At 41.7% G+C, this 14,081-nt stretch overlaps 1 protein-coding gene across 3 annotated transcripts in view; it reads right to left on the bottom strand.

The window, feature by feature from the left end:
* Positions 1 to 12,433, bottom strand: part of YTHDC2 (YTH N6-methyladenosine RNA binding protein C2) — a 245,818-nt gene extending 233,385 nt beyond the window's left edge. For 2 of the 3 annotated variants that reach the window (XM_064595792.1, XM_045891007.2), the window contains exons 1-3: positions 12,048 to 12,433; positions 10,155 to 10,245; positions 771 to 967 (exon numbers count right to left, since the gene is read on the bottom strand). In XM_064595792.1, coding sequence (XP_064451862.1) covers positions 771 to 967; positions 10,155 to 10,245; positions 12,048 to 12,228 — 469 coding nt within the window. In that variant the 5' untranslated portion in view covers positions 12,229 to 12,433. The remainder of the gene's footprint in view (positions 1 to 770; positions 968 to 10,154; positions 10,246 to 12,047) is intronic. The other variant, XM_064595793.1, reaches the window with a different exon arrangement.
* Positions 12,434 to 14,081: the final 1,648 nt, after the last annotated feature.

Below are 14,081 nucleotides of genomic sequence, written 5' to 3'. Positions count from 1 at the left end.
TTTAGCTAGCATCTGCATTTAATTAATAAGCAGATAGGAATAAAAAAGAGACATGATGTTTTATATTCTTCACATAAATCAAAACATTTTAGAACTTAAATTCCTTGCTATCTAGGACCATGTATTTTCTACACTCTGCAAACCTTCTCCAACAGACAATGGAAATTATGCATATCTGTCGCTTTAGGTAAATAATAATTTTCTAAGAAGTTATTTTTCCAAATAATAAAATTACAACTACATTTTACAACCTAAATATATTATTTATCTACCTTTCAGCAAGTTAGTGTACTGACTCTATCCTCTTACCAGAAGCTAAAGCCCCAATTCAAAAGCTCACTCATTAGCATGTCTTGGCAGTGTAATACAGGAAGTCCAGACCCTGGAGTCAAATCCCAGCTCTGCGGTTTAGTGACTGGTTGAGTAGCCTTGAACAAATTATTTAACTGCTCTGAGCCCATTTAATCGCCCCTGGGATAGAAGAAATTCTTACCTTGGGAGAGTTGCTAGGAGGCCCTACATAAAGAGTTTAGCATACTGCCTAGCACGCAATAGGTGCTCCATAAACGATAGCTATCACTGCGACACTTAGACTTGTCTAACTTGATCACGTGCCTTAACACTGCATTTCGTTCCAAAATTTTCACAGTTCTTGATTCAAACTGAGAAATCTCATCGCATCTTGGGTTTTTTTTTAATAAATTTAAAATGGTAAAAGAACAGTCATCAAATAATAGGATAGACAAGGAAGCTCCCCAGAAAATACATACCAGCTTCAACTGCAAACACATTTCCTCTTTCTGTTTTAGGCAGAAGTTCAGTACGCTCTTTATTGGTGACAGGAAATCTCTGAATTAGGCTCCTAACAGCATGTTTTGTATTATGAGTCAAATTACAGGTCATCATTGCATGAGCTGTTTCTGATCCATCTTTCTTCTTCACAGTTAGGTATCTATTTGCTCCCTTTCTGAATATTAATAAAAATCATTTATTTACTACATATAGTCAATTTGTTCACAAATGACGTATGCCTACTTAGAAAACACGTCTCAAGCAAAACATTGAAAAAAATCAAAATGCTTTGGGAGAAGATGCTGAAAATCCCAAAAAAAGTCAATAAGGAGGGGTTTGGTGCCGAAGTGGCCACAAGACCATTTTCAATTAAAATTTCAAACTGCTGCAAATCCAGGTTTTAAACCTCAAAAGTGGCCTACTTACCCACAAATGTTAAAGTTTGTCTTAGCAGACTTCATGGTGGATGAAACATCACCAGTTGGAAGCATACAGAGGGAGAAAACCAATCTGAACAACAGAATCTAAAAATGATAATAAAAAAGTTATGGTTCACTCTCCAGACTAATATCACCCACTGAACGTTTCCATAGTATGCTGGTAATGTCACATCCCATGAAAACTGTTAAGAGAACCAAGCTTAGTGGCTGGACCAAAAAAGCATAAATCAACATTACTGGTAAGTATTTTCATATGCATCTTGGGAAAAAGAAATTTTTCAAAGCTTCGGGCTCTGGCCTTCAGTTATAAGGTAATGATGATTTATAGCTGTATTCAAATTATTTGACGTAGGTATATTTGTTTCTTCTGTCGGTCCAGGACCGACAACATCTTTTACAACTTTTGTAGCTCCAAGAGTACCAGGTACAATGTTATACACACAGGAAGTCCTCAAATGTGTTTTGACTGATTTGATAATGCATGTCCATAATCTAGTAAAATATAGTACTCGTAAAGCACTCAGGCTGTAAAACCATACCAACCTGGGTTTGAATTCTAGCTCTATCACTTAGCTGTGGGACTATAAGCAAATTATCTAAAAGCTCTGAGCCGAAGATAATAGTAATACCTGCCTCAAGAGATTACTCATATGACTAAAAAAGATAATGCATATAAAGGGCAACATCTGTTACAAGGTAAGTATTAAATGAATGAAAGCTATTATTATATAGTCTGGGGGGAAAAATCACTTATTTTTAAAAAGTTACCCAAAATATTTCATAAAATGTTCTACCATTTGTTACTATCACTATCATATTACAGAAGTGAGCAACAAAGCCACAAATAAAAAGTACATGTACACTTTTCCTAATATGCATTAGATTTAAAACTTTTCAACAATATTTTCATTGTAAAAACAATAAAAAACTGGCGATTAACCTATAGTTTTAGCTGTCTAAGCCTTCTTAAGTGAGATTTTTGTCTTTCGCCTTTTACCAAGATTTTTAATTTCTAGAAACTTTTTATGGAATGCTTTAATGAATTATAGATGTTCAGTACTGTCATCTACTCCTTAACAAGTGCTTAGTGATCTTTAAATTATGGGATAAAGACGAAATAATCAAATTTAACCTGATCTAGGAATTTCAGTTATTTCCATGGTAAATAAGAATTACTGGATTCTAAAGATAATCTCTGCAGTAGGTTCGTTTCCCAGGACCTTTCTGAAAATTCAGCACAGTCATTACAGACGCAATCATTCACTCCCCTCCTATGCCATTTATTTCATAAAACTTTTAACTACAGAAGGCAGGAAGTGTGCTGAAATGAACACTAGAGCCAAGAGTCAGGAGGCTTGTGTTCAACTAACTAGCTATGTGATCAAAAATCATTTTATCTCTCTAACACTATATACAAGTTAATTTAGAAATCTCTACTATTTCTATCAGCTCCAAGATGCTTTAATTTTTTTGAAAACTGTCTCTGGAAAGTTTTGCTGTATTTCACCTTTAACTAATTTTATTTCATTCATTCATTCATTCATTCAATCATTCATCATATAGTGAGCACCTACTGTATGCCAGGCACTATGCTAGAACCTGGGGTTACAAAGTTGAGTAAAACATACTCTCCTCAACAAGCTCACAACTAAAATGGGTCAGATTCAAACTTTCCTAACATAAGTTGCCTACTACTAATACAGCATTTATGTACAAAAATAACTCAAAGTAAGCATGTGTGAGTACTTAGCCATTACCATTTAAAATTTACTGAATTCATTTTGAACACAAATGGTGGGGTAGAAAGATATAACCAACTTCATGGTTTTTATGTTTTAGTAAGATTCTACTTGTGGCTCTTAGTACTCATTCTTACCACATTCAGCACCATAGTGACACTGGTAAATCATAAAAAGATTAGTGAAATGTTTGGTAAAATATTTGTCTCGTTGTGAGGATGAAAACATTCAATACAGCAGAGATTTGTCCTACTTTGTAAACTAACACACTGAGATCTCATCATGCTTTCCTTCCAAAGTAGCACTATTTTTTGAAGAAAACCATTAAGGGATTCCTTTTCAAGGCAAAATTAACTAGAAACCACAATGTGGAAAAGATGCTAAACAAATTAATGTCACAATAATTTTTTCAAAATAAAATGCAAGCTCCACATGCAATTTTTAAACATAAATGTGCTAATATTACAGGCAAGAACATTATAACACCTAACTTTCAAAGTGTAAAAGTAATCAATACATGCTGTCAGAAGTTTCAGCATTTCAATGCCTTCTTCCTTTTAAAGATTTCATTTTTATTTATTTGACAGAGAGCAAGACAGCAAGAGAGGGAACACAAGCAGGGGGAGTGAGAGAGGAAGAAGCAGGCTTCCAGCTGAGCAGGGAGCCCAAAGAGGGGCCCAATCCCAGGACCCTGGGATCATGACCCAACCCGAAGGCAGACGCTCAACGACTGAGCCACCCAGATGCCCCTGGCTTCTTCCTTTTAAAGAAAAACTATTAACTCATCAAATTTGATGCAATTTTAATATGAATTTATCAATTTACACAGCATGTTACTGAACATTTAACTCAAATACAACCATATGCCTTACTATTCTCTACTCTCCAAATCTGTAAACAGTTTAAAAAATCAGCTAGGGGGCACCTGGGTGGCACAGTTGGTTAAGCACCCAACTCTTGGTTTCAGCTCAGATCATAATCTCAGGGTTGTGAGATCGAGCCCCGTGTCCGGCTCAGTGCTGAGGGGGGAGTCTGCTTGAGGATTCTTTTTTTTTTTTTTTTTTAAGATTCTATTTATTTTTTAGAGAGCGAGCGAGAGAGAAACAGCATGAGAGGGGAGAGGGTCAGAGGGAGAAGCAGGCTCCCCGCTGAGCCGGGAGCCCGATGTGGGACTCGATCCCAGGACCCTGGGATCATGACCTGAGCCGAAGGCAGACGCTTAACCATCTGAGCCACCCCGGCGCCCTGCTTGAGGATTCTCTCTCTCCCTCTACCTCTCCCCTCCACCGGTTCACACATGTGCATGCGCACACACTCTCTACCTCACCCTCCGCCCCTCCTCTGAGCATGCGCACACTCTCTCTCTCAAATAATTTTTTTTTTTTTTAATCAGCTAAAGAACCAAAATCTGAAATGACAACTTAAAAAGCTCACAGGGGCACCTGGGTGGCTCAGTCATTAAGCATCTGCCTTTGGCTCAGGTCATGATCCCAGGGTCCTGGGACTGAGCCCCACATCAGGCTCCCTGCTCCACAGGAAGCCTGCTTCTCCCTCTCCCACTGCCCCACTTGTGTTCCCTCTCTCGCGGTCTCTCTCTCTGTCAAATAAATAAATGAAATCTTTAAAAAGCTCACAGCCAGGGACGCCTGGGTAACTCAGTCGGTTAAATGGCTGCCTTCAGCTCAGGTCATGATCCCAGGGTCCTGGGATGGAGTCCCACATCGGGCTCCTTGCTCAGCGGGGAACCTGCTTCTCCCTCTGCCTGCCGCTCCCCTGCTTGTACTCTCTCTCTCTAGCAAATAAAATCTTAAAAAAAAAAAAAAAAGCTCATAGCCACCAAGGACCTAATGCCTCAAAAAATAATCCACATTCATATGATGCCTTACAAATGCATCATTTCCTATTTCCTTAATTTATACTTCCATTAGGCAGAAAGATACAAAACTCCAAACTGTTCTCTTCCCAATACTGTAGTATAGAATTGTAAATTTATTAAAGTTTGTATCATACTAATTCATACTTTCTTTTATGACTATGTGGAAATTAATAAACCAGTTAACTTTGTCACTAAACAAAGTTGCTCTCATGTCATGGACACCATGATGGTGGTACACTGGTTCATTCTGTGACTTTGGACTATAAACAACTTAAAGACAAGACCTAGCTAATGTTTCCAGTTTAACTCCTCACAGCTCCTAGGACATTGCCATGAACCCACTGTGAACAATCAAAAATTAATGAAGCATTAACTATGTTCAAATCCTGGCTCTGCCCCTTGCTAGCTGCGTGATCTTGGGAAAATTACTTACATCTCCAACCCTGAACTGCTTCATCTGCTATACAGATACCAGATGTTATTAAGAGAATCTACTGATTAAGACTATTGTGAGGGCACCTGGGTGGCTCAGTTGGTTAAGCGACTGCCTTCGGCTCAGGTCATGATCCTGGAGTCCCTGGATCGAGTCCCGCATCGGGCTCCCTGCTCGGCAGGGAGTCTGCTTCTCCCTCAGACCCTCCCCCCCTCTCATGTGCTCTCTGTCTCATTCTCTCTCAAATTAAAAAAAAAAAAAAAAAAAAGACTATTGTGAGCATTAACTAATCTACTTAAAGCCATTAGCATAAGGCCTGCTGCATATGAGTACTTAATGAACGTGAGCTGTCACTATTATTACTCTTAGGCACTGTAGGCTGTTTCTTTTCAATGGATGCCCAAAAAGTCAGTAAAACACTTAAGTCACTTTTAACCAATTTTTCCTATTTTAAGTAGGGGCAGAAAAGGAGAGTGCAGTACACAACCTTCCCAATCAAGAGGCAAGGGAGGCAGGAACCCGAATCTGAAAAGGGGGCTTTCTTGCAGGGTACAGCCTTCCAGTCAGGGTGACTAGAACACGTGGATACCTAGGAAGCAGGGACGTCAGCAAACACAGGGTAAGAAACCTGTACCTGGAAAACCTATTTTCATGTACTTTATAGTTTCTCTTTCCACAAGTCTTTAACAAAGTTCATTTTGTAAATTTCATTTTGTGTCACTTGGACTAGGAAGAACAGGAAAGAAATTCTGTTTTGTTCATGAACAAGTCAAAGATTCAGAAAAGTATGCTCTTAAAACCAAAATTCAGACCTCAGTTGAGGAAAAAAGGAAATTATGAGGAGGTAAAATATTGGTATGGGAAAGCTTGCCTAAAATTTCAAACAAAACTTTAGGCTACACTAAAGAACACAAAATGGGGACGTTACTCCAACAAGAGAATTTTCACCAAAAGATGAGCAGTTATAAAAAGTAATCCAAAATAAGTAATCAACTGCAAAATCAATTCAACTCTTCAGGAGGAAATGAAAAACAAAATCTAACACAGACAGCTGCTTTTTGAAAGAAAGAAGAGCAAAAAAGAGAAAGTGATGAGAAAAAATAATTGTCAACTTTCACACAGTAAGCCTAGAATCTATTTTTTTTTTTAAAGATTTTATTTATTTATTTGACAGAGAGAGACACAGCGAGAGAGGGAACACAAGCAGGGGGAGTGGGAGAGGGACAAGAAGGCTCTCCACTCAGCGGGGAGCCGATGCGGGGCTGGATCCCAGAACCCTGGGATCAGGACCTGAGCCGAAGGAAGGCAGACACTCAAGACGCTCAACCACTCAGCCACCCAGGCACCCCGCCTGGAATCTATTTTTAAACCTCATGAAATACTCAAAGTAAACTACAGAATCACAGAATCCGAACTAAAACAAAGAGACTTAACTCCTTCATACTTTACATTTAAAAAAACAGGCCTTGAAAGTTAAGGGCCATGACCAAAACTAGAGAATGAGGCAGTGAGACACTGGGAGTGAAATCCAACCTTCCTCCCTCTTCCTCCACACCAGGCTCTCTCTCAAATACCTATTAAGCAACCATGATACCAGGTACAAAAGAAATACTAACTTACTAAGTCAATGAAGTTATGCTAGGAAGTGGGGGGAAAAAATCCTTTACTCAAATAAACAGGGGGCGCCTGGGTGGCTCAGTCGGTTAAGCAACTGCCTTCGGCTCAGGTCATGATTCTGGAGTCCCGGGATCGAGTCCCGCATCGGGCTCCCTGCTCGGCAGGGAGTCTGCTTCTCCCTCTGACCCTCCTCCCTCTCATGCTCTCTCTATCTCATTCTCTCTTTCTCAAATAAATAAAATCTTAAAAAAAAAAAAAAAGACATCCTTTCCATCTCTATGGAAGAAAGGATGTCTTAATTCTTAAAAAAAAAAAAAAAAAGGTAAACAGGAAAACCCATGAAAATGAAAGTCAGGTACAAATTCTCATATAAGTGAAAAGAAAGGATATGACAACCATACTCAAAGTACATCATATATGTGAAAAGAAAGGCATCTGAAAATCACAAGGACAGATAAGCATCGTACTACCTTTAATCAAAGATAAAAGGGGAGGGAAAGCACTAGGACATTTCCTAACAGGATTTGCAGACCACTAGGAATAGGTACTATGGCCTAGATGAGAATGCAGGGTTGCCTGGCTTCCCTTAGCATCTTTTTTCCTCTCTGTCCCTTCAGTGTTTCCTCACCCACCTTTTTTTGTCCTGATAACTTCTATCTTCTATCTTGCTCTCTCCCCTTCCCCAGGTTTCTCCATTCAGGACCAACCCTTAAACAATCATGCTACTGAACAGAAGCAGATGTAGTCCATTCTAATGGACTGCTTTTCTAAGGGTAATTTCTAATGGTCATTTCCAAGTTAACTGTTCAGAATTCAGAACCCATTTGACCATAGAAATAACGTAGCTACAGAACTGTGCCTTACAACAGATGCTTTCTGGTGAAGACCCACAATCTCTTATCTGCAATCTTAACCCAAGCAACAATGAAAACCGGAAGATTTCTGCAAGTTTGCAATGTGAAAATTAATAAAGGGAAACCTTACTAAAGTGGAGAGGGGATGCTAAAAAGGGAGATCTGTAGGGAAAGCCAAGCTACTCATGTCAATTACAGGAAGAATTGTCAATTACAGACCCAACTTCCTCAAGAGGAAAGAAGTTTGGGGGTGCCTAGGTGGCTCAGTCCTTAAGCATCTGCCTTCCGCTCAGGTCATAATCTCAGGGTCCTGGGATGGAGCCCCACATCGGGCTCCCTACTCAGCGGGAAGCCTGCTTCTCCCTCTCCCACTCCCCCTGCTTGTGTTCTCTCTCTTGCTGTCTCTCTCTGTCAAATAAATAAAATCTTTAAAAAAAAAGAAAAGACTCAATGAGACCCAGGGCACCTGGGTGGCTCAGTCGTTAAGCGTCTGCCTTCAGCTCAGGTCATGATCCCAGGGTCCTGCGATGGAACCCCACATCTGGCTCCCTGCTCCACAGGAGGCCTGCTTCTCCCTCTCCCACTCCCCCTGCTTGTGTTCCTTCTCTTGCTGTGTCTCTCTCTGTCAAATAAATAAATAAAATATTTTAAAAAAAAGACTCAATGAGTCCAACTCCTGATTTCGGCTCAGGTCATGATCTCAGGGTTATGAGATCGAGCCTTGTGTCAGGCTCTATGCTGGGTGTGGAGCCTGCTTAAGATTGTCTATCTCCCTCTCCCTTTGCCCCTACCTCCTCCGTCCCCCACCCTCTTTCTCTCCTACTCTTAAAAAAAAAAAAAGCAAAGGAGTTTCAATTCCAGGCCCCAACAGGAAGATTTACATTGCTGTTTCTTCTTCTACAAGAAACTGACCACTCCAAAACCCAGCCAATGAGAAACCATCATCACCCTTCTTACTTCTCTCCAATGCACTTTTGTTCAAAACCCCTCCCAACTTCCTCCTCCTTCTCCATAAAATAATGTTCCTATCTTTTGTTTGTTGGACTTGCAGATGGTTTTGTAGGTTTTTAAGGTTAAAGGCAGCAACTTCATTTGGCAGGAAAGCCTGATTACATTGACATGAGGCTATTTCCAGTATTTATTTATTTTACTGTGAATATTCATGTTTTCCAGCAGAAATATTGATTAAAGGTGATGCCTGCACCTTATGAGGGGTATTACATAACATACTGCAAATACACCCTAAAATGTTTCTAAAATCTGAATCTCAAAATCCACTTGTTCCAGGTGTTTTTGGATAAAGGATTATGGCCCTGTACTCTTTTCATCTGCAAGTGCTGTATTTAACGTATCCAGAGGACTATAATATGGGCATGCTCAAAACCTACCACTGTTTCCGGCACTGGCCTTAGTGATGTTCAAAATGCACATTCACCTAAGCTAAATCCCATCTTACTCAGTAATGTATCACTGTGGGCATTCAAATGCCAGACATTCCTACATCAGATACTTTCATCTTAGGACCTTCCTGCTGTTAAAAATAATGACCTCATAATCTTTTGTTTTCTCTCTTCTTAACCTAAACCCTGGTAAGCTGAAATTTTATCTTTCTTTCCCTCCTCCTTGGTTCTTAACCAGAGGCAACTTTGCTCCTCAGGGAACATTTTGGCAATGTCTAGAAGCATTTTTGGTTGTTACAGCTGCGGGTGGAGGTGCTACTGGGTAAGGTTAGATATGCTACAATACACAAGACAGTCCTCCACAATAATTATCCGGTTTGCAATTTTAATAATGCCAATATTGAGAAACCCTGCTATATATCAACCCCTTCATCCTTATTCCCAAAATGAAATTGCTTCACGTAATCATAGAGTTCTTCAATTTGGATGGTTCAAATGACTTTTTCCCCTACGGATCAGTGGCCCTCAAAAATATATATACTGTTTCTTCCATTTTATTTAGTCTTTTCCAATCATCAGATTCTTGAGCTGGTAAGAAAGAAAACAATGATTATGTATTCTAAAGTTACCACTACAGTACAGTAACATTGAAAGAAATAGTTCTGTAAATAATTGTACTTATCTTTCGTCCCTCCATTCTGTTTAAAAAAAGAGACTTAGTTTCTATGAAAAAAAAACATTTTCCTCAAGCAAGCAACTTCAACTTTTAAACTATTTTTCTTACATTTTAAATTTTACTTTTTTTTTAACCCCTAAGGGAAAACAAAAAAGGGCAAGATAGGAGGAAAAGCAAAGAGCTGAGTTTGGTACAGACATGAATCAGTTTATCTACAATATAATTAAGTACATGAATCTAAAACAGTAATAACTATTTAAATGAAGTCAGGAACATTTCTTTTTTTGGTAAATAATTCTTTTTAAATAAGAAAAGCTATCAGCTTACCCTTTACTTTTAGAGACCAAACCAAGAGACTGACTCAATCGATGAATAAAAGCTCTTTCAGTGCTGGTCAAAGAAGAAGGAAATTCCATTTCTATATGAAAAAAAAAAAAAAAGAAAGTACCATTTGGGAATATAAAATTTTCTTTCAAGGTTCTTCAATAAACATACAGATATAAAATATGAAAAAACGGGCGCCTGGGTAACTCAGTCAGTTGAGCACCCACCTCCTGATTTCTACTCCAGTCATGATCTCAGGGTTGTGAGATCGAGCCCCAAGTGCAGCTCCACGCTGGGCGTAGAATCTGCTTAAGATTCTCTCTCTCCATCTCTCTGCCCCTCCCCCAACAAGTGCTCTAAAAAAAAAAAATCATATAAGCATATGTGATTTTATGTGAAAAGTCATTTTCACATTATGTGAAAAGGTCATTTTATGTGAAAAGTAGGTACTAATTCGATTAACTACTGAATGTCTATCAGAATTACCATATTAATAAAAATTAAATCTAAATGTGATAGAGGATTCTCATGTTCACCAAAGATTACTCCTCTTATTTGTGCTGGAATCTTCAATTGGTAGAATGACTGATGAACATATTTTACTATTTTAACTTAGTTTAGTCCTTACTTGCTTAACAAAAAGATTCATTTCCTTCTGTGATGAGCGATGCTCAAGCATGATGAATGCTCAACGTCAAAGTCCACTGTCTTTGCTTTCCAAACTACCGAATTCATATTTCACTATACCTCAGACTGGATTTGTTGCTTTCATAATGCTGAGGCTTTGTTTAATGTAAGTTCTCTCTGTCCAAGTCATTGCCTGTTCTGGATTGTAAGTTTCCAAGGTCAAGGTCCCCTACTTGGGCCAGCAAATCGGAATGGGCACTCAGTACGTTGTACTGATCACCTCGGGTCGGCTGCGGTTCTGCACTGTACGACACAGGACAAGTAGCTTTCCATCCTTAAGAGGTGTGAAAGACGTCTACCAAAACCAGTTTAATTTTCTTAAGTGTTTAAGCGTGATGCTTTCGGGATTTAAACAAAACTCTACATATTGCCACTGCATGTCTGATTTCCTCTGCTCTTCTCCTGCAGCTTAAACGTGCCTCAACTAAGACTACCACAATTTCCTTTAAAAAAAGGGTGGGGGTGGGCGCCTGGGTGGCTCAGTTGGTTAAGCGACTGCCTTCGGCTCAGGTCATGATCCTGGAGTCCCGGGATCGAGTCCCGCATCGGGCTCCCTGCTCAGCGGGGAGTCTGCTTCTCTCTCTGACCCTCCCCCTCTCATGCTCTCTCTCTCTCATTCTCTCTGTGTCAAATAAATAAATAAAATCTTTAAAAAAAAAAAGTAATAAGGGGTCCCTGGGTGGCTCAGTTGGTTAAGCGACTGCCTTCGGCTCAGGTCATGATCCTGGAGTCCCGGGATTGAGTCCCGCGTCGGGCTCCCTGCTCAGCGGGGAGTCTGCTTCTCCTTCTGACCCTCCTCCCTCTCATGCTCTCTGTCTCTCATTCTCTCTCTCTCTCAAATAAATAAAATCTTTAAAAAAAAGAAAAAAGGGTGGGGGTGTACCAATACCTAAAAACTGTGGGTTAGACGCCCCAAGCTGCCTACAAGCCTCTCTCTGGGGAAAGAAACGCCTCCTGCTAAGGAGCAACCCGACTCTTCCACCTTCTGATTAACGCCAGGCAAGTGCTTTAACCCTGCCGATCCGCAGGACGCCGTGCATCCCACCGAGCGCTAACAAGCGCGGCCCCGGCCCGCCGGGGAGACCCGCTCCAGTGGGCCCGGGGGCGGCCCAGGCCTTCCCTCCCCACTCTGAGGCGGCCGCTTCACACGGTGGGTCCCGGCTTGGGGGGAGGCGGGGCAGCCGGCGGGGTCCCTGTCGGGAACCTCACCTCTCTGATCCCCGTATCGGAAGCGCTCCAGAGCGATATTGACTGCGATCTTCACCTCCTCGTCTATACGAATGTCCTTCAGCCCCTTGGCCCGGCCCCCGCCCCCAGGGCCGCACTGAGCTGGGCCGCCCCCGCCGCCAGGAACCGGCGGCCGCGGGGAGACGCTGCTCGGCCTGGACATGGCCCTGAGAAATTCTCCCCGCGGGGGAGCGGCCAGGCCTGCGGGCGGACGGTCAATGACAAGGACGGAGGGCCACTGCCGGTACTGGACCGCTCCGCAGGCGACCTGCGGTGGGCCGGGGTCACCAGAAATCCCCAGTCACCACAACAGCCGAGGGGGCGCCGGCGCCACTGAAACCCCGGCGGAGCGGAGAGCGCGGGCGTGATGACGTCACCAGGGCCGCGGGCGCCCGTGACCTCAGCGCGTCGGCCGCTCCTCGCCTCCCGGCAGCTGTCGGCCAATGTCGTGCCCCCACCCAGCCGATTCTCTCCGTCTTCTCCCGTCCGCCCGTCCGCACCAAGACGCTCTCGTGCATTCTTTTATTCAGGGACTCACTCTTTCCTTAAATCCTTCATTAATTCCTTCCGTGAGCCTGTGAGGGGCTCTCACTATGTGCCCGGCAGGCACTATGCCACGACGTAGGTGGGGGAGCAGACAGACGTGGTTCCTGCCCTCTTGGAGTTCACATTCTAGTGGGGGTAGAGTTGGCAGATTTAGCACATAAAAATGCAGGGTGCCCCGTTTATTTGCATTTCAGATAACGAATAGTTTGGGGGTTTTTTGGTTTTTTGTTTTGTTTTTTTTTTTTAGTATTTCCCATGCAATATTTGGGAACACATAGTAAAAAAAAAGTTACTCTACCGAAATGCGATTTTAACAGAGCGCCTGTATTTTATGTGGCGACCCTAAATGAGAATGACAGACAATAAAAAAGTACATGCTTCAGTGATAGTTATAAGTGCTATATGAGATGATGGAAGAGGAAAGTGGAACTCTTTCGTTTTGGAGGTCAAACAAGATTATGAGAATTTGCACTTGCTTGTATACAATAACACTAACATAAACCTAATCCCAGACACCCTAACTGCTTCCACTATGGTCTTCCCATGGTCCATTCTGCAGAGAGCAACCAGAGTGATCCTTTTAAAAATATAAGCTAGAGGGGCGCCTGGGTGGCTCAGTCGTTAAGCGTCTGCCTTCGGCTCAGGTCATGATCCCAGGGTCCTGGGATGGAGCCCCGCATCGGGCTCCCTGCTCACCGGGAAGCCTGCTTCTCCCTCTCCTACTCCCCCTGCTTGTGTTCCTGCTCTCGCTATCTCCCTGTCAAATAAATAAATAAAATCTTAAAAAAAAAAAAAAAAATATATATATATATATATATATAAGCTAGGTAGAGGCGCCTGGGTGGTTCAGTGGGTTAAGCTCCTGCGTTTGGCATAAATCCTGATCCCAGGGTCCTGGGATGGAGCCCTGCATCAGGTTCCCTGGTCAGCGGGTAGTCCGCTTCTCTCTTGCTCTCTTACTGCCCCTCTCTCCTGCTCATGCTCTCTCTCTCTCTCAAAATAAATAAAATCTTTAAAAAATAGAAATATAAGGCAAGTAGGATAACACTCCTACATAAAGCACACCAATAGCTCCCCATTGCAACAACTAAAAACTCACAACTTTTTTACCATGACTCTCAAGACCCTGCCTTAGCCGGCCTCTGCCCTACCTCACTGAATCTCATTTTCCAGAGCTCTCATCCTCACTTTCAGTGGTCACTTGCACTAGTTTCTTTCTGTGCCTTGAACACACCAAGATCATTACCATCAGGGGAACTTTCCATTTGCATTGTTTCCTCCTGCCCAGGACAATCTTCCTCCCAGTACTTTATCATCATTTAAGGCATGATTCTATCCCTTACCTAGACAGGTTCTCTCACATCAATCTGTTATCAATTACCACTGCTTGAAATTATTTTGTTTATTTATTTATAATTTGCTCTTTTCACTAGAATATAAGCTCAAGAGCAGGAACTTTGTTGATCTTGT

Source organism: Mirounga angustirostris, unplaced genomic scaffold, assembly GCF_029215605.1.
Source record: "Mirounga angustirostris isolate CCGP_5_RB_7025 unplaced genomic scaffold, mMirAng1.0.hap1 SCAF_7, whole genome shotgun sequence".
Lineage (NCBI taxonomy): Eukaryota > Metazoa > Chordata > Mammalia > Carnivora > Phocidae > Mirounga > Mirounga angustirostris.
The sequence above is the reverse complement of the archived record's forward strand: the minus strand, read 5'-3'. Positions and strand labels throughout refer to the sequence as shown.